The sequence below is a fragment of the Ammospiza nelsoni genome, chromosome 2 (genome assembly GCF_027579445.1).
Source record: "Ammospiza nelsoni isolate bAmmNel1 chromosome 2, bAmmNel1.pri, whole genome shotgun sequence".
Taxonomy (NCBI): Eukaryota; Metazoa; Chordata; class Aves; order Passeriformes; family Passerellidae; genus Ammospiza; species Ammospiza nelsoni.
This window is the reverse complement of record NC_080634.1, coordinates 115,032,740-115,056,326: the sequence shown is the minus strand read 5'-3', so window position 1 is coordinate 115,056,326 and position 23,587 is coordinate 115,032,740. Positions and strand designations below refer to the sequence as shown.

The 23,587-nt window shown below is 42.5% G+C and overlaps 1 protein-coding gene across 4 annotated transcripts in view; it reads left to right on the top strand.

Annotated features, from left to right (window-relative positions):
• Positions 1-23,186, top strand: part of PDE9A (phosphodiesterase 9A) — a 57,285-nt gene extending 34,099 nt beyond the window's left edge. For 3 of the 4 annotated variants that reach the window (XM_059493672.1, XM_059493675.1, XM_059493674.1), the window contains 11 exons: positions 3,690-3,771; positions 5,911-5,985; positions 9,035-9,121; positions 13,562-13,666; positions 15,507-15,589; positions 16,780-16,936; positions 18,647-18,760; positions 19,379-19,483; positions 20,248-20,376; positions 20,577-20,672; positions 22,221-23,186. In XM_059493672.1, the coding sequence (XP_059349655.1) occupies positions 3,690-3,771; positions 5,911-5,985; positions 9,035-9,121; positions 13,562-13,666; positions 15,507-15,589; positions 16,780-16,936; positions 18,647-18,760; positions 19,379-19,483; positions 20,248-20,376; positions 20,577-20,672; positions 22,221-22,271 (1,084 nt within the window). In that variant the 3' untranslated portion in view covers positions 22,272-23,186. The remainder of the gene's footprint in view (positions 1-3,689; positions 3,772-5,910; positions 5,986-9,034; positions 9,122-13,561; positions 13,667-15,506; positions 15,590-16,779; positions 16,937-18,646; positions 18,761-19,378; positions 19,484-20,247; positions 20,377-20,576; positions 20,673-22,220) is intronic. The other variant, XM_059493673.1, reaches the window with a different exon arrangement.
• The last annotated feature ends 401 nt before the right edge of the window (positions 23,187-23,587 follow it).

Here is a 23,587-nt window from a genome sequence, read left to right as displayed (position 1 = left end):
TCTCTGCCTCTTCCTGGCAGGGAGCTGGCAGAGCTGAACTGTGATGCGCAGTGATGATGATGAGCAGTGATGCACAGGTGGACAGGGAACTAGCTCCAAAAAAAGAAGTTATGGCAAGTTCACGTTCACTCAGTCACCACCACAGCACATCAGGGAGTATGAGACTGTCCCAGCATCCATGACTAATTCCCATCCCAGATCTCGTCCCCTTCCAATCTATATTTTGTGGTCTAAACGGCAAACTGTTAACAGGAAAAGCTAGAATGGGGGGTGTTCCATCTGCTCAGTGCCAGCTGGGGTGTCACCTTCACAGAGGGCTGGTGGTGAGATGTGACAGGCTCCAAAAGGAGGGACCAGCACAGGGTGTGAGGCTGGAAAGCTGTGCTAAAGATGGGAGTGGGCTCAGCTGGGCACAGACACCCACCCTGGCTTGCTCTGGGCTCACACCCACAGCTGCTGTCTCTGGAGCAGGAGCAGGGCTTGCTCTGCTCAGCATCACCTTGGTGCTGTGTCCACATGGTTCTCTCACAGCATCCCTTTGGTGCTGTGTCCATGTGGCTCTGTCACAGCTCCTCCTGGTTACCCTGAGCTGCCTCTCCCTCCTCCCAGCTGCTCAAAGGCTCTTCCTGCTCATGCAGAATTCTGCCCATGATTATCTTCACCCTGTGAGCGTGGGAGCCAAAGCAGCTGGACGTGGATACAAGTCTGAGGAGATGATGATGCTCCTTGGTGGCTCCCATCAGGAGCTGAAGTTCCTTATTCCCAAGCCCCAGAGCAGCCAGGTCACCAGCCTGTGGTGACCCCAGCCTAGGGATGCTTCACCCACCTCAGGAAGCTGAAGCCTGAAACCTTCTCCTGCTGGCATGGGATGTATGTGGGAACAGAGGCATCCCAGAGAAGTGGAAATGTTATTTGCTCTCATTTGGACCTGTCATCCCTTGTGCAGTGTCATTTGCTAGATAATGCATTGTGGTTGCAATAAGGGATCCCGTGTAAATTTAATTGATGTACATAAATATTTGTGAGTGCCTGTATTCCTTCAATGAGATCTCAGTGTACACAGCTGTATGGGTGTTTACCTTTTCTTATATTTGCTGTTACATTATCAAATGAGAGAGTAAGGCAGGGCAGCCAGGTTTATAAAAGCTCAGTGAATTGTGCAGCTCTCTGCTCAGAAGAGCAAAGCAGCTCCATTTGCATCCTCCTCAAATTGCTTTATTTTTTTGCTTGTCTGCTTTTTGCACTCACCACTGGCAGATGCTAATAGCATTATGGTGTCATTTAAAATCATGATCATTTGCAGATCCAGTTTTGCATTTGTGAAGGTCTGATGCATCCTGGCTCTGGTGTGTTCCCCAGTGTGCTGGGATGAAGGCTTCAATATCCTGCTACAGCTGGGAATTAGAGATAGCTGGCTGACCCTCAGCTAACCCTGGCAGTCAGGTCCAATTAGGGCAAGGAATGTCCCAGTCTCACTATTTTTATCCTACTAATACCCCACACAGTGGAGTTTTGAGGAAAGGGCTTTAGGAATGATTAAGACAGCTTTTCATCAAGTGAGAATCTCCTTAAACAGGGCAGGAAAGGGAGCTGGCTGATGTCAGCTGACCACCATGAGCTGTGAAATGACATAACTTTCACAGGATTCTGACACTGCCACCAGAAGTGACAGTAGACATCAATGTTAAGAGGAGAAAAGAGACCTGGACTAATTCCCAACAGAGAAGAGAATCACTCAGAAGAGATACAATGCAAAATGTAATAATCAAAAATGCCCAAACCGAGTTAATGGAATGCTTTGCTTGGCTTCTTTTGGGAGGTTTATTTCTGCTTCCTTTGGCAGGAGGCTTGAAAACTGAGAGAGGATAATCCAAATGTTAGGACTCCAGGGATAAATCCCTGGAAGTGCTCAAGGCCAGATTGGATGGGGCCCTGAGCAACCTGACCTAGCGAGCAGCATCCCTGCCCACAGCAGGGTGGGTGCAGCTGGATTTTTCCAACCCAAACCATTCCATGGCTCTACAAATACAAAATGCAAGAAGATCAGCCTCACACAAGAGTTAACAAAGTCCATGTGGACAGCTAGCTGGGAAAAGCCCTGCAAGGCCATCTTGGCCAAGCTGGGCCTGGTCCCCACCTTGTCCCCAGCCCAGAGCTCTGAGCGCCACATCCAGGCCTTCATTGGACACCTCCGTGGATGGGGACTCCAAACCTCCCTGGGCAGCCCCTTCCAGTGCTTGACCAGCTTTTCAATGAAGGAATTCTCCCTGATGTCCAATCTGTCCCTGCCCTGGCACAGTTTGAGGCCATCTGGGAGAAGAGCCCAACCCTCCCCTGGCTGCAGCCTCACCAGGGAATGGCAGAGTGATGAGGCCCCTCCTGGGCCTCTGTTCAGATGGGAAAGCATCAGCTTGGCTTTTCCATGTGCAGAGGAAAGAAGAGTAGATAACTGGCAGTGTTAATAACCAGGCAAGTGTTAATTACCCATAATTACTGGCAGTGGCTCCCTTTCTCCAGGATCAGGGAGCCAGGCAGAGGTGTCTGCCAAATCTGTGCCTCTCTGCTGTTGTCCCACACAAGGGGCAGCAGCCAAGGAGGTCACAGCATCAAAGTGGAAGTTCTCATGGGCTGCAGCAAGGCTCAGTGGGTGCCCTCAGCAGTGAATGAGCATAGGTTTATAGAATAAAATCACCATAGCCAATGTGGTGCAGCCCTGGAGAAGGATGCCTGCCATGGACAGCAAGCTGCTCACTGGAAGTCTAAGGAGAAGTGGCTGGGTATTGTCTTGGTTTGGAAAGCCAGGTGTCTGCTAAGGAAGGCAGGAGCCTCCCCTGAAATGGAAAATGTAAACCCTCCCTCAGAATTGCTATAAATTTTAAATTAAGGGGCTCTCAGGCAACAAATACGGCAGCAGGAAATAACAGTTCTTTAATAGGGAAGAAAATAAAAGGATAAAATAAACAATGCGGTAAACTAAATCAACACTGACAGTCAGAACACAACCTGACACCCTGTGGGTGAGGGTGTTGGTAGCAGTCCCATTGGAATTGTGGCTGCAGCCCTCCTGGAGTGTCAGGGGTGGTTCTGCTGGAGCAGGGATCCTGTAGAGAAGGATGTATTCTTCCTCTGAAGATCCAGTGAAAAAAGAGGCAGCTGCTGTTCCTCTGGGAATCCAGTGGAGAAGCTGTGCTGGTGTTCCAGAATCTCCAGATTATATCCAGTTAGGAGTGCTTGGCTCCTCCCTCTGGGCTCACATCTCCCAATGGGATGCTGTAGTTCTTATCAGTCATGCAGTGACATTCAATAGTCTCTTATCAGCATGTGTCTCCTCCCGAGGGAGGATTGGGTGTGGAAGAGATAAGGCAAAATGCCCACTTGACCAAAGACAACGGCCATACAGATGGCAAATAGAATATGTCTTGCCTTGCAATCTGGGACAGGTATCCATGGATACATGCCTGAACTTGGATCTGGATCCTTCTCTCTTGAATGCAAATAGACCAAGAAAGGGCAACAGGGGTGTTGCACAAGGGGAGAAAATCCTGAAGAGGATCACACTTCCAAAGCATTTTGGACAACGCTGCATTAGAAAGGAAGAGGTGTTGGAGCAGGATGGTTCTCTGAGGGGTGGCCACTGAGGCACTGTGCTTGTGTTCCCTCAATGTTAAGAGATGAATATTTCATTTCAGGACTAACTGTCCCTGCAAGTACAGCTTTTTGGATGAAAACAAGAGGCCAGCTCCACGGAGGGATGTACCATCCTACCCAAAGGTACCACACAATTTTCTCTTCCCATATTCCTGCCATCCTGACAAGTGCTGCCTTACAACGTGTGACTCCTTAGCCATTAATTCCCTGTTATTCTAAATCCAAGATCTGATCCAAAATGCCAATGGAAAAAGCCATCAGTTGCCCATGGTGACTTAAAGTTTAATTCTCAGTAGTCTTTAATACTTGCAAGCTCGTTAGTGCTTGAAATGTTAATGAACATTGTGCATTCATCAACATTTAACACTCTTTTGTCTAGTTATATTTGTTTATTCTCCACGCTCATAGCAACAATCAAAAACACCCTGTAATGCTGTGTTCTGATTGAAAGTAGTGCTGCTGCCTGTTTTCTCCTAATAGATTATTTTTTAATTTAAAAAGTAATTTATGGGGATGTTTCACCTAGGGAAACAAAGAGAAAATGCGACATTGGATTCTCTCCAAAATGATTCATTGTCCCTGTGAAAATGAGTTAGTGTATTTGCTAGAGGAAACAGTAATGCTGGAAGAAAAATGTTTCCTGGGCAAGCACAACTACAGATCCACAGTGATGAATGAGGCTGAAACCATGAAGAGCACAGGGTCCTGAATGCCAGAACCTGCAGTCTTTGCCTACAAGAATTATTTAAAGCTGCCTGGTTATGCCTGCCGAGTGCCCAGCTCAGACCTTGACAAAACACCAGCTCACCCACTTGCAAATGATGGTTTAACCATGAGCATCACCTCACACACACCAAAGCTGAATCCTCACAGTCCTGTGTGATGCAGATCCATGACATGGACATGGGTCTGTGCACATTTATCCTCAGAGCCCAGCAGAGCAATAAATTCTGCTCTTTGTTCTGCTCTGCCTCGCTGAAGTGACCTCCACTGAAGCACAGACTCTGGCACTTCTATTTCTTTTGGTTAACTTTTGCCCAGGAGGCTTGTGCTCCTGACACTAACACATGATTTCACAGAACACATCATTTCTAAGCCAGTTTTTTTTCCCTTGATAAGTATATATGTCAGATTAAACTTTGATGGACTGCTGCATTAGGATCTTGAATTAAGAATAAGGAGTTGCACTGAACCACTGCAGAGTAAACTTTTGTATTTCTGCATTATTCCTAGAGCAAAACTCATGGGAGTTTGGGGTTTTGGAGATTTGCAAAAATTTGTTATCAGTTGTCAGGTGCTGGATTTGTCCAATGTCAGTGAGGCTGAAGGAAGATGTCATTGCAACACCAAATCTGTACTGCTAAATTGCAGTTTTCTTGCAGAAAGTCACACTAAATGTGCATTGTGTGGGCAAATGCAAAACTCCTTGCCTTCTGAAGAAGAAAAATTAATCTTCTGTGTTGTTCCTTCTTGGATTAAATATCAATTTGATGGCTCAGAAATTGTCATTCACTTGCTCAGGAGAGTAAACCCAAACTAGAGACAGCCATGGTAAATGGGCCAATTGAAGCCACAAAGGTTTTGAGTCCCAAAACCACTGATGAATAGGAGCCTGAAAAGATGAATCTGTAGAGTCCTGATATCCCCATGTCTTTTAACCCTGCACATTCCTTTTCTTTTCATTTTCTATACAGCCATAACTGGTGAATGATCTTGATTTCGTTTTAGGCTTTGAGCGTAATGATAAAAAATCACTTGAATCTTGCAGGCTGACAACCAATTTGAAACTGTGGGCTCTCTTGAAAAAACACTCGAAATGAGAGCATAAATCATCTGAAAATAAACATATCATCCCCACCAGCTAATTTAGCACTGTAAGCAGAGACACTTCACACCACCCTCCCCAACTGGCAGCTTCGAGTGCTGCTGATGCTCTGCAGGCAGCAGAGCCAGTGCAGGGATGGGTCTGTGCCCTGTGCCTTTGATTTTCTGTGCTGGATTTAGCCATGACCCTCTCCTAAACACCTCCACTCTCCCTTTTCTCCCAAGTTCTGCCCCACAAGGATCTGACCCAATGAGCAGCTGCCAGCTGGTGAGAAGGGTGAGGAGGGTTGGGTGGCCAGAGGGAGAGATCATTTGCTCTCTCCTTGGGAAATGTGGCTAAATCCCTCATGAATGGAGCCCTGGGAGCCCCAAGGACGTGCCAGCAGCATTCCCATGGCAGGGACACCCTTGTTTACCCTCCTGCCTTTCTGTTTGCAGTACATGCTGTCCCAGGAGACCATCGAGGCTCTGCGGAAACCGACTTTTGACGTGTGGCTGTGGGAGCCCAACGAGGTGAGGATGCCAGGTTGGCAGGTTTGGCACATTCTGAGAGCCAAAAAGGCCAGAAGAACCCTTTGAGACAGACTGCAGGGTTTTCCCCCCTTTCCTGCCCCTTACTTTCAATATTTTTCCATTTCTATACCACACCAGAAATGCAGTGCTTCTTCCTAGCAGATGGCAGGTAGATGATGCTGCTTATCATTTCCTGGCTTCTCTTTATTTGCTCTTTAATCTCTTCCTAGTAAAGTCCCTCAACTGGTGCACTGTCATTACTGCCACATGAGCTCTCCCATGCCATTTTATCTGAACAAATCAATCCCCAGTGAAGTGTGTGCTTAAGCACATCATCAATAACTCCACTCAGATCAATAAAGCAGCGGGCAGAGGTGCAGGCATTGATTCACACCCCTTCAGCTGAGGGTTTTTTCTGCAGCTTGTTCTGAAGAGGTTGCAGGGCTGCATTCAAAGCCAATTAATATCTCCTTATTGCTTCATTTTCTTCCTTTTTTTAACTGCTATTAGTGTTACTCATGGTTGACCATTTGTACTGCAGAAGGTTCTGGAAGGTTCTATGTGTAAACCTCCAGAAGTGTGAAGGAGAAGGATTTTAAGAGTGGACAGCTTATAATATAAAGTAAAACCAGATATATATAATATAAAGTGTAAAATCTGCTTATAATATAATATAATATAAAACCATGTATATATTATATAATGTATAGAACCAGCTTATAATATAAGGTAAACTCAGACATATATAATATAATGTATAAAACCAGCTTATAATATAATGTAAAACCAGATTTAGTAAGGACTAGCAAATCTCACTCAATAAAAACATCATGGAGGACAGGACTAAATTTTTTAAACCAGGGAAAGGCTTGGGTAGCTCTGGAAGCATGCCCAGCAGCAATCATACAAATGACTTAATTTTCTTCTTTTTTTAACTGCTATTAGTGTTATTCATGGTTCATCATTTGTACTGCAGAAGATTCTGGAAGGTTCTATGTGTAAACCTGCAGAAGCCTGAAAGAGAAGGATGTTAAGAGTGGACAGCTTATAATATAATGTAAAACCAGATATATATAATATACTGCATAAATCCAGCTTATAATATAATGTAAAACCAAAAATATATGTAATATACTGCATAAATCCAGCTCATAACATAATGTAAAACCAGATATATATAATATAATGTATAAATTCAGCTTATAATATAATGTAAAACCAGATATATATAATATCATGTACAAAACCAGTTTATCATATAATGTAAAACCAGATTTAGCAAGTAGTAGCAAATCTCACTCAAGACAAACATCTCAGCAAACACAGCCTTGCAGGAAGCCTGGCTCCTCCTTCTCAAATGCCTTCTCACTTTTCAAGCCTTACAAGAGTCCCATTTTCACCCTTTTGCTGCTGACCAAGAAAGCTGCACATGAAAACTGAGATTCCCCTGTGTTCAGGGGAGTTTCGGGACTGAGAGTCTCCTCCTCACTCACCCAAAGCTCTCTTGGCAACAGCTGCATTTCTAATTCAGCACTTCTGGTTAAAGTTTCTTGTCTTGGAAAGTCTTTTATTGCAAAACATATATTCTACCAGGACAAGGGGATTTTCAGCAAAATGCTGTCCCTGTGATCGGAGCAGCATTCAGCTCATGGCATTGTCCCTCAGGTCTTGCAGGAAAGTCTCCTCCTGTTTGGATTACTCAAAATCAGCCCTGTTGTTACTCCATGACTTACATTTATATTTCCCTGGATAAATATAAAGTTTCATTAGATTAAATCATTTTTTCTGGTGAGTTTCTAAGAGCCTAAATAACAGAAAACTAACTCAAAATGCCTTCAAGGCTGTATTTGTAATATTTTACCTCTCATGCTGAAACCCCTGGATTACTTTCCAGTCTAAAAACTACATTTTCTAAAACAATGGTCACATTCCATCCCCTGCAGATTGGGCCTTCAGAAATGGGAATGCATTTACACATAAACTCCTGAACTCCAGGAAACCTGTTCATGTCTGACTGGTGGAAGCTGTTAGATTGAGACTATCAATATCTTTTGCTTCAATTCTTTGAGATTATCAATATCTTTTGTTTTTAATTCTTTGAGATTATCAATATCTTTTGTTTTCAATTATTTGAGATTATCAATATCTAGAGATTATCAATATATTTTGTTTTCAATTCTTTAAGATTATCAATATTTTTTGTTTTCAATTCTTTGAGATTATCAATATTTTTTGCTTTCAATTCTTTGAGATCATCAATATTTTGAGAGTATCAATATTGATTCAATTATTTGAGATTATCAATACCTTCTATTTTCAATTCTTTCAAGCCCAGATGATTAAACGTGAGGGGTGGTGCTAAATTACCTGAATCCCCCTTGCTGTTGCAGAGCAGATGTTGTCTCAGAAGAGCTGCCTGTGCCTGCATTTCAGCTGTAGGGATTCATAGTTACAGTCTCCATGAGGGGATAATCACAAAACTGCTGCAATTTTGTGGGGTTATAATGGGAAATCTTTTAAACAAGAAATGTGAGGTAAGATCGCGGAGTTAGGAACTCACAAGAAGTCATAAAGAAAGAAGGTATTGACAAATGTCTGAATTAAATGTTTCTTCAGGGATCTCTTATTTTCTGCTGTCATTTTCTGTTCCGCTGAAGCCTGATCCATTTCTGCGCAGCCAGGGAGAAGCTCCCGCTGGTTTCACTGGGCAATAGTTCACATCCCAGCTGAACTGGGAAAATGGCAATGCTTTATTTGTGAGCAGGAATTGCTGTGATACACACAAATCGCAGTCTCTGAAGAGGGCTGGTGTGACATTCAAAGCCCTGCACAAAACCTGTGAAATCAACAGCAGCCTGTCTGCTTCAAAAAGCTTCCAGCCCTCTCTGCCTCCTCTCTTGCACTTTAATCATGCAGTCTTTGAACATCTTTCTTTCATCTAAAGAGGGCTCTGCAATTATTTGATGCTGGCAAGGGGGAATTCACTTCACAGGGTGTCCTCCAGGGGTGTTTACAGAGCCAACCATAACCTGCCTGTTCCTGGCTGCAGATGCTGAGCTGCTTGGAGCACATGTACCACGACCTTGGGCTGGTAAAAGACTTCAACATCAATCCCATCACCCTGAAGAGGTGGCTGGTGAGTATTTCTAGTTACTGGTGTTTGCAGTTTTTCACATTCAAGAATCAATAAACAAGGCATTGAGTCATGGAATTAACATGCCTGGGATGAGCAATCCCAATGAAAGCAGTCTATACAAATTCTTAAAATTTTCTTAAATATTTTCAGAAAATATTTGCATTCTTGTGGTCACAAATGAGTCTTTTTTTAACTCATTGCATTTTTGCATGCATTTGCTGAGGCTTCTGTTACTGAAAGCAGTACATTTCTGCTGAATGCTCTTGATACCTACTGTAAATGGAGGCAAGACAAGTGCCTTCAGATATAGCTAGAAAGTGCAATAATCATTCAAAGGACTAAATCACAGGGAGCAGAGGAAAGAGCAAGTCAGGAAGGAAAAGGAATTGCTGAGAAGGTAACTTTCTGTGCTTCAGTCTTTGATGTGAGAATGTTGCAGAGATGCAAAATGTGAGAAAGATGAGATCATACCAAAAGTGAGATGGCTGAGGGAGAAACACTGGAATATTTAAAAAGCAATGAGTTTTCAGGTCCAAGGGAGAGCAAAAGAAAGTGTTTGCTGAAAAGCTGAAGAATATATTTGCTTTCTTAGGAAAAAACCCATCATGTTCCTAGAGAACTGCAAACCAGTAAATATTTTAACCATTGTTTAAAAAGCATCCAGGGATAGCCTGAGGAATTATAACTAGTAAAAACTTTCCTCTGTGTCTCACAAATGGATTGAGACAATAATTAAAAACATCATGGTGTGAATTCATCATACAGATGTTTTATAAAATACTTACACCTCATTAATCTCATCTAATTCCCTGAGCAGCTTGCAGAGAGCAGAGGGCACTGTTTCAGATGGATGTAGACTCCTAAAAAATTCACAAAATCAGGATGTAGACTCCTAAAAAATTCACAAAATCATCCTTTCCAATTTGGAAAGGCCAAAGAAAAGGCTGGGTCTGGGTGTTACAGCACAACAGGAGGCACATGGGGCTGTCACTGCTGGGTGTCCTGCTGCAGGAGGGACACAACCAGGCACGAGGCTGAACAGAGCCTGGAATAAAGGATAAAATGTCACCACACAAGGCAGGAGGCTCACCTGAAATTAATTCCCAGCACTGGTGAAGGCTTTTTAGATAAACAATATTGACTGCATTAAAGGAGACACCAAAAATTCTCCCTCTGAAGAAGGCAAAGGAAAAGCTGGGTGGTGTTGACCCTATAAAGCAGCTGAAGACAAGGGGTGGGATGAATCCCAACACAAACAAGGGTAACACAGAGTGGATAAAGCAGAAGATCTCCTCCTCCTCCTGTTTCACAGCCCAAAAACATGGGAAGCAAGGTGATATGTCAACACACACCAACAGCCCACCCACACCCTGCTGCAGGCAGCTTCCCCAGCTCTGTCTCCAGGCAATTTGTCACCACTAACATTTCAGACAGCCTCACTCTGAGCAACAAAAAGGGAATTTGTTGTGTATTTTCTACAATGGTAAGGCATGGTGAGGTCTCCCATCTTCTTGAAGAAGGAAAACTGATTTTTGAAAGCCTCAAGGGCTCTGCTCCAAAGTGGCCCAGTGTGGGCATCACTTTGTGTCACCACATTTCTCTTCACAGAAAAAAGCAAAGCACAGCTTCCCAAAAAAATTCTAAAATTCATATTGTCTAAACCTCAAAAAAAATTTCTTATCTCATTTGCTGCACCTGTGTTTGTTCACAAGTAAAATACATTATAAAAATTATTTCGTTAAAAAAATTCATAGTTAAATTAATTAATAATTAAATTCTAGTGTATTTTACTTCACTAACCAATTAAATACATATATATGTATATCAAAACTGTCAACAATCACATAATAATATACAATAAAATACAATTAAATATTTAACAAATTCAATTAATAGAATAGAATAGAATAGAATAGAATATATAATATCACATATAGTAATTAACCTTGTAATAAAATAAAATCCTCTTCATCATTCCTCCCAAACATCCAACAAAAATAACTTTGAACTCGAGTGGGAGAGAAAAAGCCACCTCATGCTTCTCCCACATCCACTGGCTACAGAAGTCTTCCAGAAAGAGGAGGAAGGAGTGATTAATGCAACCCAGTCACTCCATCCCTCCTGAGTCAGGAGTCCCTTGGGATGCTCTGGGCTCCAGAGCTGGATGTGCCCATTACACCCATGCAGCTTTGGGCAGTGCCATGTGTAGGCTGTGGGATGGCTGACAACCATTTCATGCCATTCTTAAGTCACTTTAAAAAAATGAAATGTGTTTCTAAAATCCTTGCTGCAGAATGATCTGTGCAGCTTTTGCAATGGAACACACAAATATTGAATAAGCACTGAAACACCACACTTCTCTTGACCTCATCCAGAGCTTTGAGGTCTTCTGGAAGTCAGGTGATGGGTTGAGATATTTGATCCTGATGGGGTGTGAGGACTCCTGAAGTAAATTCCTAATTTAACTGGAGAAGGAGGCAGGAATTCTGTCCATGTCATTAATTCAGGCTCAGTAACTGAAGCATGAGGGCTCTCCAGGCTTTGGAGGAGTATTCAGCAGAGGGGTCCAGCAGTGCTGCTTTGTGAGGGACAGAAAACCAGAGCAGCATTGGAATAATGACCATGGCACGTGTCAATGACCAGCTGTGCCAGCCTCCCTCTGCCAGCCTGGCACCAGCCAGGACACAGGGGCAGACAGGCTTTATCCTGCCTGTGGAATGAGGGCAACCGAGCCAGGACCTGTAGAAAGTCAAACCACACTAGAATGACTCCTGTGAGCCCATGACAGCTCAATCCCTCCCAGGCTGACAGAAAAGAAAACCCACCATAGAAACATAGAAACCCAACACAGAAAACCCATCCAGGTGTGCTCCAGCCTGCTGTGCATTCACATCCTCCCTGTGCCAAGCAACACATCCCAAAGTGCCGCCTCTGAGCATTGGGAAATGACATGACAGCCACATTTCTGCCCTCAAGGTATCAGAGCTGCAGTTTGTATTCAGCAGGAGAGGGGGACAGGGGTGGGCTCTGAGCCCTTTACAGTCCCCCTTTAGCCACTGCAAGGTTTGAAATACAAATTCAGAATGAGAGCAGAGGACAGAGATGCAGCTGTGCTGGGATGTTTGCCCATTGCTGGCTGGCATGAGAGGGGATTTTCTGTGAGCTTTACCTGCTGGTGAATTCTTGGAACACACAAATGTGAAAAATACCTTCACTCTCCTGTGAAAATAAAGAATTTAATAAAGAACAATAGGATACAAAGACCACAGACCAAAGTTTATTATGGGTGCATTTTGGCACTCAGCTAAGAGCACACTGTTATCTTGGGGATACCCCTTAAATACCTTTCAATTACATCAACTATTTGCATATTCATAAACCTTTATGCATAGTAAACATTTCCCCCAAACTAGTTTACATGTTCCAAGAATTGTTTAGCACATCTCCTCCTTGGGATCCACCTTTTTTGAGCATGCACATTCCTTGGCTGTGGTTTAAGTCCTTTTTTTATCACCTCCAGTTTTGGGCCTTGGTCCACACTGTCTTCATACAGTGAGTGCTGATAATTGGAATATCTGTACAGGTGTCCTCATCCTGTGTTCATTGGGTGTTATCCCATCCAAGCAGGCATTTTAACACAAGCATACTTACATCTCTATTTCACTATTTCATCACTATTTCATACTTACATCAGCTATTTCACTACTATGTCTAAGCTTAATTAACAACAGAAATAAAAGCTATATTTTTATAACTAAGTTACTTTAACACCACACATATAGAATCTATTTTAATATTTTCAAAAAGCCAATATAATAGTATGTATTATAACACAAATGGCACCCAGGAAGGCAGAAAGTGTCAGAGGCCCTGTGCTGTCACTCTGTCCTAGAAGAGAATAATCCTGGCCCCCATAGTATAGGAATATGTCCCTTTTTGATGGAGTGACAAAACTATCCTTTGTCTCCTCAAAAAGGAAAAGAGCCCAGAAGTTTCTTTCCTCAATTAGCAGAAAAGACACCTCATAGGACTTGGGGGACTTCACCTCAAACTTAAGGATAGCCAATTGGGCAAGAGCCAAAAAGTCCCATCTGAGCAATTTACTAGAAAAAGAAGAGAACAAAGAAACTGATGGCTTTTGTGAGGTGTTTTACCAGGAGCAAGAGCTTCTTCCACCTGGCTCTGTTTTTCTCTGTAAAGAGTTTTGTTATTTTGCCTTTTATTAAAACTTTTCTGTTTCCAACACTGCCACAGAAGCCATCCTGCTGATTTTATGCCATCTGAGGTAGCTGAGCTATCTCAGGTGTGATACAGATCTCCAAGAGCTCATAAGACCTGGCTGGAGGAGACTCCTATTTCACTATAGGACTTCTTTAAGGATTTCCCATGCTTGGCAAACGGCTCTGCCACCTCTGACAGCTCCATTCCCTCTCTCTGCAGCTGTGCATCCACGACAATTACAGGAACAACCCCTTCCACAATTTCCGGCACTGCTTCTGCGTCACCCAGATGATGTACAGCATGATCTCGCTCTGCAGCCTCCAGGTACAGCCCCTCCGTGGCTTTATGAGGGCTCTGGTGTTGAGATGACCCCGAGGTGTTAGAAAGTCTCTTTTTCCCAGCCCTGAGATCAAAGAAAAAGGCAGAATTCCTTGGCTCTGGTTCTCAAGGTTGTTTATTTTTTCTTATCTATCACATTCTTTCTCCAACCTGCTGAAATCTGTCCATCAGGTTGGTTCATGGCACACTGACTGCCTTGGGGTGATGTTGTCTTTTTATACTAAGAACTACATGTACTTTATTTACAATAGCTTCCCAGTACCTATCACCTATGTTAGACAGTGAGCTTCTACCTTAAACCAATCCAAAAGTGCCAACATCACAGTAGATGATGGAGGCCAAGAAAAAGGAGGAGGACAGGACATGCCCAGATTCCTCCATCTTGCCTCCTGAACCCCTATTCTAAAAACCTCAAAAAAATCTATTTTTCATCCCATGACAAACTAACTATTATTTGACTTAGACTTTAATGGCTTGCAGATCCTCATATAAGGTTGGTAACTTTTTCCATGGGTTGTAATCACAGTTACAGGTGTCTTGAGCTCTCTGCCAAGGTCTCTGAGCCTCCTGGCAGGGGTTCAAGCAATTCAGGACAGCCAGAGGGATGTCCTGAATCCCGACATCTTTTTATACTAAAAACTACGTGTACTTTATTTACAATAACTTTACAATACCTGTCACCTATGTTAGACAGTCTGTCTCTACTCTAAACCAATCCAACAGTGTCACCATCACAGCAGAAGATGGAGGACCAGATGGTGATGGTGATGGTGTGAATTATAACAACTGTATTGTTTCACTCATATGAGACTGAAGAGAGAATAAAAGTTTTTTAAACACATCTCAGGTACCCCATCTCTAGGGGTAACCTTTACTTAATCTGACACCCAGGCACACAAGGAGAGGTGTTGCATTTCCATTCCTGACCCGCAGCACCTGCACAGCTTTCTGAGGTTGCTGGGGAGGTAACTTCACCTCCTGGATGTCCACAGTTTGTACTCAGATGGAGTGAAACATTTAGGAATGACAGACAAACCCTTACTGAGTTATGGTCTGTGGGTTTGTTCTTTGGGGCACAAAATGTTCCCACAAAAGGTTTCCTCCAAATGTGTGATTTTATCTGTGCTTGTCCTGTAGCCTGGCACGTATTATATGCAGGACGCACATTTGACCTTTATTTTGTCCAAAGCTATATGAATCAATTAATTTCACTGTCTGGATAACCTGCACTTATATATTCATTTCATTTCTTTACAAAACTGTTTTTTTTCACTTAAAAAACCTCCTTTTTTCTCTATAGTTACACATATCAGTTACTGGCCTCATTCTGTTTTCTTGCCATTAGCAGTGTGAAGCAAAATTTGCTTTAACGTAAGTCCATGCTGTTCAAAAGCTGTGGGAACACACTATTTAATTTTTCTTGCTCTTTTCCTAACTTTATTTAATGCAGAATGCAGTGGCAACAGAGCCATCTTCCAGCCCTCCCTTTACCTAATCAGGGTGCTCAAATGACTTCTAAGAGACTGTACTGATGTCTCAGAGCTTTTATATCATCTCTGCAGTAATAGCAAGTTTCAAGGAAATTGCCTCCTCTGAGCTGCTGTTATTTCATGCAACAAAGGCAAATCTGAGTCACTTTTACTGGAAGGGAAGGCAGATTTCTCTCTCTTGACTGAAGTAAACTCATCTAAGGAAAAATGCTTCATTTTGCTCAGATTTGCATTTCTCTAAAAAGTAAACATGTCTGGTTTCTTTATTTCTTTTGATTTACAGGAATAGGGGAAGTAGAAATTATAATACTACATTCATGTTTTGTATTTTACAGGAGAAATTTTCCCAAATTGACATTTTGATTCTCATGACTGCAGCAGTGTGCCATGACTTGGACCATCCAGGCTATAACAACACGTGAGTCTGGTCTCTTGCTTTATCTTCAATTAAAATCCCTTGGAAGGTAACAATTGGAAGGTTGGCAATTTTTGGTAGATCACCTTTTACTTCTCACAGCCTGACCTTTTTCCCAAGACCCTGCTGGTCACTCACATGAGCCACAACAGAGCTCAGGTCTGTTTGGGATTTGCCAGCTGGTTCTGGAAGAAAAATGTTTCTTTTTTTCAGATTTCTATTCAAGTACTTTCCCCCCTAACTCCTGAGAAAATAAGATGAAATATTTTACAGCTGGTAACAGAGCTATAAATTATAATGGAATAATTACACTAAAATTCAAAGGGGGATTTAGCTTACACTTTATTTCATCATTATAAATCATGAAGTGTACTTTACTCTGTTTATTTTCATGTGAGGAAATTATTGCTGTTGACCCACAGACACTACTGTGTGCATGTGAAAGAGAGAGAATCTGATTTATTTGTAACCACTCAATAAATAAAGGCAGAACCCAGTTCTGATCGGGATCAGTGAGAATCTCTTCATCTGCCCTTAGTAGGGGTTGAATTAAACAGCTCAATTCTGGTTTTGTTCTACGTCAAAACAAAAAAAAAAAACAGTTTAGATGTTTTTTTAGAGGGGGAAAAAATGTCAAAACAGTTTTTGATTTGTTCAAAATCAAAAAAAACCAAAACCAGTTCCTTCTGGATTTGTCCTACGTCATTTTAAACCAGAAATGTGGCAAAATTTTAAAAAGGAATAAAAATCTTTTGGGGTTTTTTTTTGGTATTGGTATTTTGGCATTTTATATATTATTTTATATATTATATTTATATTATATATATTTTAAATATAATATAATATATTATATATATTATATATTATATATTATATATTATATATTATATATTATATATTATATATTATATATTATATATTATATATTATATATTATATATTATATATTTATAATTTTGTTTTATAATATATTTTATATATTGTAATCTTTATTGGTATTCACCCACTGAAGGGAATCAATGCCTGAGATTATATTAAATATCTATTTTCTGTGAAAATGTGACTTCATACGAACAACCCAAAAAACCCCAAATCTGCAGCTCATTGAATAAGCACAGAAAAGAGTGCAAGCAGGTGGTTTGGAGCATCTGGGGGTGTCTGGGAGCTTTTGCTCAGGGTGTCCCTGCCCTCAGGTACCAGATCAACGCGCGGACGGAGCTGGCCGTGCGCTACAACGACATCTCCCCACTGGAGAACCACCACTGCGCCGTGGCCTTCCAGATCATCTCCCAGCCCGAGTTCAACATCTTCTCCAACGTGGACCAGGACCAGTTCAAGCAGATAAGACAGGTAGGAATGCTGGACACGCCATTCCTGAGGTTATAAACACGCACAGAATTCCCTGCTCTGCAATGGGAGGGACTTGTCCTCCCTGGAGGGCAGGGCTGAAAAAGCCCCTCACACCTGGGAGGATCTTGTTGTGGGGTTTTGTGGGTCCCCAGGATGAGGTGAGAAGTAAGAATCTGAGTCCAAGTTCTTAGATGGTTGATATATTATATTATATTATATTATATTATATTATGTTATGTTATGTTATGTTATGTTATGTTATGTTATGTTATGTTATGTTATGTTATATTATATTATATTATATTATATTATATTTATATAATATTTTTATAATATTAATAATATTTATATTTTATATAATTTTTACTATTTATATATTATTTATTTATATATTATATAACTATTATTTTTCTATTCTTTTATAATTTTATATATTTATATTATATAATTATTTATTATTGTATTATATTATATTATATTATATTATATTATATTATATTATATTATATTATTTTTATATACTATCTATATTTATTTATATAATGTTATTTCTTTCTATTTGTTTATATAATATTATTTATTTATATTGCATATTGTATGGGTAAACAATTTTCCAAATCACATTCCAGAGGAGCAAAACTTGGAGAAGCTGAGGCTTTCTTATCTTGTCAGGAGAAGAAATCCTGGTGAAGGGATTTTTCATAAAACATCACAGTGACAGGATCTGAGAGGGATTCTTGGAAAATTTCCACAGCAGCACTCCCTGGAATGAGTTGCTGAGGAATAATGAGTGCATCCTGACTATTAAGGCCTAAGACATTTTGAGGGTAGATATTTAGATTGTTGGAGGAGCCAATTAGCTCTGACTGGGGAAGGATTAAGCTCTCAGGGCAGAAGTTTGTGCTTTACAGGCACACTGTATTAATTTTAAGAGGGGCTTCAATGGGGGAAAAGATTTGCAGCAGCAGAGCACTTGTACTGTTGGAAGAGGCCCTGGTGCACTGAGAGTCATCACAGTTATCTCTGAGGCACTGAACAATGTTACAATTCCCATCAGGGCTCTAAGAGCCAAAATTCAGTCCTAATTTCCACACCTTCCTTACACCCCCAGTGAAGAAGCAGAATAAAGGCTGGTTGGAGTTCCTGATTCTGCCAGTGTGTGGGAAACTGGCACGGGCCCAAAATGGACTGTTCTGTATGAAAACCCACAACTTTAAATTAACCACGTTTTCCCTTCATAAGCTGCACAGAAGGAGGATACAGAGCTCCTTGTCCTCATCCAAATGTTTCAAAGCCCTTAATCCAAAGAGAATGGGCACAGCTGGCATCCACATCATGATTTCTGTCTCAGGGCCTCTACGAGTCAGCAGCAAAACCCACAGTGCTTTCCAAGGAGAGGAAAGTGGATCCTGGCAGCCACAGTGTGGCTTTCAACATCCTGCTGTACAGTTTACTTTTCTACAATTAGTCAATGAGAAAGGAAAAACTCAGTGTCTCTGGAATATCCCATAAAACCATGATCCTCATGTACCACGAGCTCCTTATAACCCTCTTCCTATTTCCTTGGCAGTTCCAAGTCAGAAACTTCCCCTTCCAGCATGAGCAATTCAGTGCATCTGAGGCATTTTGTGTGCAAGACAGGCCCTGCTTGGCTTTAGCAGACCTTGTAAGGAATGTCAAGTTAATATGTGACCATGTTTTCTTTGCTAGGGGATAATTACGTTAATCCTGGCTACAGACATGGCGAGACATGCAGAAATACTGGACTCTTTCAAGGAAAAAATGGAAAATTTTGATTACACAAATGAAGAACACATGACCTGTGTAAGGAGGTTTTGCGGATTGTTATTTTTCTGTGCATGGAGTGAAAGCTCGTAGATTAACTTTAGTCTGTTGAAAAACTGATATTCAATATGTATTATAAAAAAAAAATCCATCCCACACCAAAAAATAATTACAATTTGGAAGTGCTCTATATTAAATAGATTTTTCCAGCATTAGGAATCCTGGAGTCTCATCAGGAAAATAAAAAAAAATTTACTCTATTAGGCCATAAATTTTTACCATCCTTTACAAAAAAATCCATGAGTAAAACCTTTAGTCTCCTCTATTCCCCAGTGCAGCTGTGTTTGATTTCCAGAGAAATCTTTTCCCAGCTGCCTCTGAGTGTTCCACAAAAACCTTAATGGTCACTTGTGACTGAATCTCTTCCTGCAGCAGATAAATGCACATCCCACTGTGACACATCCCAGAGAGGGGATAAAATATTTACACAGAGCAACTGAGAGAGGGAAAATGGATCCAGATCATTTAAGACCTCTGGTTAAATCCTGAAATTGTCCTTTCTGGTTGAAAGCTTTGGCTCCCAGTGCATTGCAAGGACAGGGGTTGTGGAAGGGGCTGGCTTTAGGAGTGCAGCATTGAATTGTTTTCCTCTTTCAGCTGAAGATGGTGCTGATAAAATGCTGTGACATCTCCAACGAAGTCCGCCCAATGGAGGTGGCAGAGCCCTGGGTAGATTGCTTGCTGGAGGAGTATTTTATGCAGGTAAGAGAGAGGGAGAGATGCAACTGCACAATTTCACAATTTTCTGCTATTTCCAAACCCCACAGGTGCTTCACTGTTTGACAGTCCAGTCTCGTTCTACCTCTGAACTCTCTGGTTTAGTGGAAGTTTCCCTGCCCATGGCAGGGGGTTAGAACTGGATGATCTTTAAGATCTTTCCAATCCAAACCATTCTGTGATTCCATGCAAAGCTTCTATTACACAAAGTCAGAGAAGGATGCCAGCAAAAGAACCTGCTCAGTAAGCAAGTAATGCAACTGATTTTCTCTTTTAATCATTAGTAAAGAATGAGATATAATTTCTCTTTGAATACCTGAAAATAATCACTCTCTGGAGAACAATGAGGAAATCACAGAACTATTCCATCTCTTTCAGAGCAGCAAGGGCCATTACCAGCTTTCTGAATGCTCTGAAATATTTTACCTCACAAGTCCAGTGGGTTTGCAAAGGGAGCCAGCCACCCTGCAAGCCTGGAGGTGAACACTTTGATGCTGGTGCTGAGCAGAAATAACTGAACAGAGTTCTCTTCATTCAGATGCTGCTCCACACAAAGCAGAGACATGGCCCTGAGGGCAGCACATCCCTGTTCTGTGCTGCCTACACCTCTGTGATCAGCATCTGAGGGCTGCTCATCTGCTTGCTGCATTGCTCTCCTCACAGCCTGCTAGGCAGGATTAATATTTGTTATCTCTGGGTTTGTTATCTCTGGGTTTATTATCTCTGGGTTGTTTCTCTGATTGTTCCAGAGCGACCGAGAAAAGTCCGAGGGGCTCCCAGTGGCGCCGTTCATGGACCGCGACAAAGTGACCAAACCCACAGCACAGATCGGATTCCTCAAGTTTGTCCTCATCCCCATGTTTGAGACAGTGACCAAGGTAAAGTCACCCAGGGCCAGAAACCAAACAGGGGGAGAGCAGAGCTGCAGTGTTTGCCCCACCAGGGGTTTGGTTACCCAGGGAAATGGGGATGTACCTTCCACACCCCGTTTCCAACATGTACGGTTAAATGATGCTGCAGCAAGTTGAGGAATGCAAAAGGAAATGCTGATACAAGTCTTTCTCTTGTTCCCACCTAGTTGTTCCCAGAAGTGGAGGAGGTGATGCTCCAGCCTCTGTGGGAATCCAGGGACCACTATGAGGGGTTAAAACAGATAGATGATGCTATGAAAGAGGTAATCTCCAATTATGTCCTTGATACTGCAAACATTATAATTGAATAAACCAAACATTATAATTAAGCTGCAGCTCAATTCTGAAACAGTGGGATTGCTCATGGCAATTATCCTGAGAAACACATTCACTACACCTGCCTGGAGAGAGGTGTGTGCCACAAGTCCTTGCAGAGTTCACCAGGAACCACACAAGTATGGACACAGGACAGGAGCTGCTTGCAAAGCACAGAACCCAGGGATAACCCCTGAAGGGAGCACAGATCTCCCTGGAGGGATCTGCCCTCCCTTGGGAAGGAGTTTGCTTGGGTTACACTGCAGTAAAATGTTCTGGGGTTGGGCAGTTCAAGCTTTGCAGCACCAGTGCATGAGTTTATTTTCTGGAAAGGAACTTCCAGTCACCTGTATGTCATCAAGGATGTGCTTGGTGTTTTATGAGGAATCACTCAGTCATGCAAAGCCAGGAGGATTAAACACACAACCAGGGAAGCCCTTTAATCACCCATGAGGGACTTCAATGTATGGAGCATCTCTCATTTTGTAGGGCTCAGGGGAGGTGGGAATTCCAGGTAACCACATTTGCTGCCTCTCAGCAGGTCTGCATTGCCTCAGGAGCCTGGCAGGGCAGAGAGCAGTGCCCAGGGCAGCAGCCAGAGTGCTGGTCCAGCTCCCTGCAGCCTGTGACAATGGCCCTGCACTCCTTCCTTGCACACCTCTTCCAGTGGCTCTTTTCCCTGCCAACATCCACTATAAAACCTGCCCTAATGGCATTACAGAGTAGGGAGTTTCTGACATGAAAAAATTCACCATGTAGGCAGGCTACTCTCAGCCACTCCATCATTAAAATAAGGTGGGAAGTGCCCTGGAGCAGCAGTTGTGCTGATTGTTTGATATGTGGGTAATGAAGGTTCCTCCACTTGATCATCCATGAGTGGAACTGAGGCTTTGCTGTAGCTCCCATCTCCTCCCAAGTGCTCTGGTGAAAAAGCCCCTCAGCACTTCAAGTACTGAGGCTGGTTGATCAAAGAGCACAGGCTCTGAGGGCACTAAATTTTAAAGGAGAACAAAGCCTTTTGGGCATTTTTCCATTTAGACGGGAGCATTTGTCAAACGAGGCAAAAGAACTCAAATACAACTGCCAGACTTTCTGAGTTTTATTCATCTTTCAAGTTGAGCTGAGATTTTACTTCTGGTTTACAGAATCTGTCAAAACAGCATTTTTATACAAACTGATGGAGCTTTTATTGCAGTGTATTGGCATTGTAAGAGGCCTTAAAAAATAGGAGCTGCTTGAATCCAGAAATATTCTGAAACAAGAGGACTTAATTAATAATCTGAGAGCCTGGTACAATAGCTGATGAGAAAGACTGAGTTCTGCTTGCCCAGGACATTCATCCAGAGCTGTTTGCATAAAACTCTGATATTCCAAGCTGCTGCCTATTATTTCCCAGGAAATGTTGCAGATGCCTTGTGGGAAGCTCAGTGTGGGACTCACAGCAGCACTGTGAGTGTGAGTCAGGGGGATTAATCCTGCTCTGCTCTTCATTCCAGCTGCAGAAACAGAAAAGTGAAGGTTTGACCACGGGCAGTACCGAAAAGTGAGAGGAAACAGCCTTTGAACAAATAAACCATGAGCCGTGAGGCTGCCCTGCTTTGAGAAATGCTCATTAGCCAAGCAGAGGTGGTGGCTACATCAAAATCCAAGTGGGATCATGCAGGGAGAGATGGACCCACAACCTGCAGCCTCCTCACAGAGATGCTGCTGCCGTCGGACACCGCGGGCTCCCAGACTCCTGAATTCCCTCTACAGGCTCTGAATTCCCACCACAACCTCCTGGCAGGATTCCCCAGGCTCTGAATTCCCACCACAACCTCCTGGCAGGATTCCCCAGGCTCTGAATTCCCACCACAGCCTCCTGGCAGGATTCTCCGTGTGGACACTGCTCAGGCTGCAGCACAGCTCCATCCTTCAGCAGATCTGTCTTCCTGGTGACCCAGCTGCCCACAGTCTGTAGAGACAAATCAGAGTTTAGCCAAGGAGCCTTTTCTGGGACATGGTCCCCTGGCACCAGGGGTTGTTTTAGTCAAGATACCCTCTGTATATGTACAGCAGGATGCTAATTACAGCATAGCTCACCAGATGCTTATACACTGACAAGGGTCCAGGCATGCATTTTTGTTTGCCTGGTAGGCCCTGATGACACATTTCTCCTCATTATTCTCTGAATTTTATAGTGTTCGCAGTACATTCAGAAGCCCAACATAGTGGATGCAATTTTCTTTTTGTTTTTTTTCTACATTAGAAGAAATCAGAAGAAACCTTAGTGAGTTTGCAGGGTGGCTTTGTGGCCTGGTACAGCTGGACACCATGGGATCCTTCAGCATGGGCAAAGAAGGGAGCACAAAGCTGAAAAATCCTCAGTGCAGACACATTTTTATCCTTGTTGTTGCAAAAAAAAACCCAACAAGAGACACCTTCAAAGATGTACAGATTTTTTTTTTTTAACTTTTAAACCGATCTGCTAAATAATATATTCTTCTACAGAAATGGGTGTTATTGTTTCATTTTGTGTATGTGTTCACATGAGAAGAGTCCATGAGAGACCACCAATAATGAGTACAAGGGAAGGGGCTTGGGGAGGGGAGGGATGGTTTTCCTTGGAGGAGAAGCCTTGGGATTATTCCTGTGGTACACCATGGAAAGCTGCAGTTCCATGGATGGTTTAGTGCTGGCTGGGAGCCAAGCTGTGCCCAGGTGTTGCAGCAGTGAGAGCCGACAGTGCTGGGATTGATTCCTGGGCACCACCTCACCAAAGGGAAGGCTGGAATAAATCCCACAGGAATCAAGCCACAGCCATGCTGCTCACCTGGTCTCTCCTAGCTGGAAAAAGTGGTTTTTTTCTGAGGGTTTCAGGCCC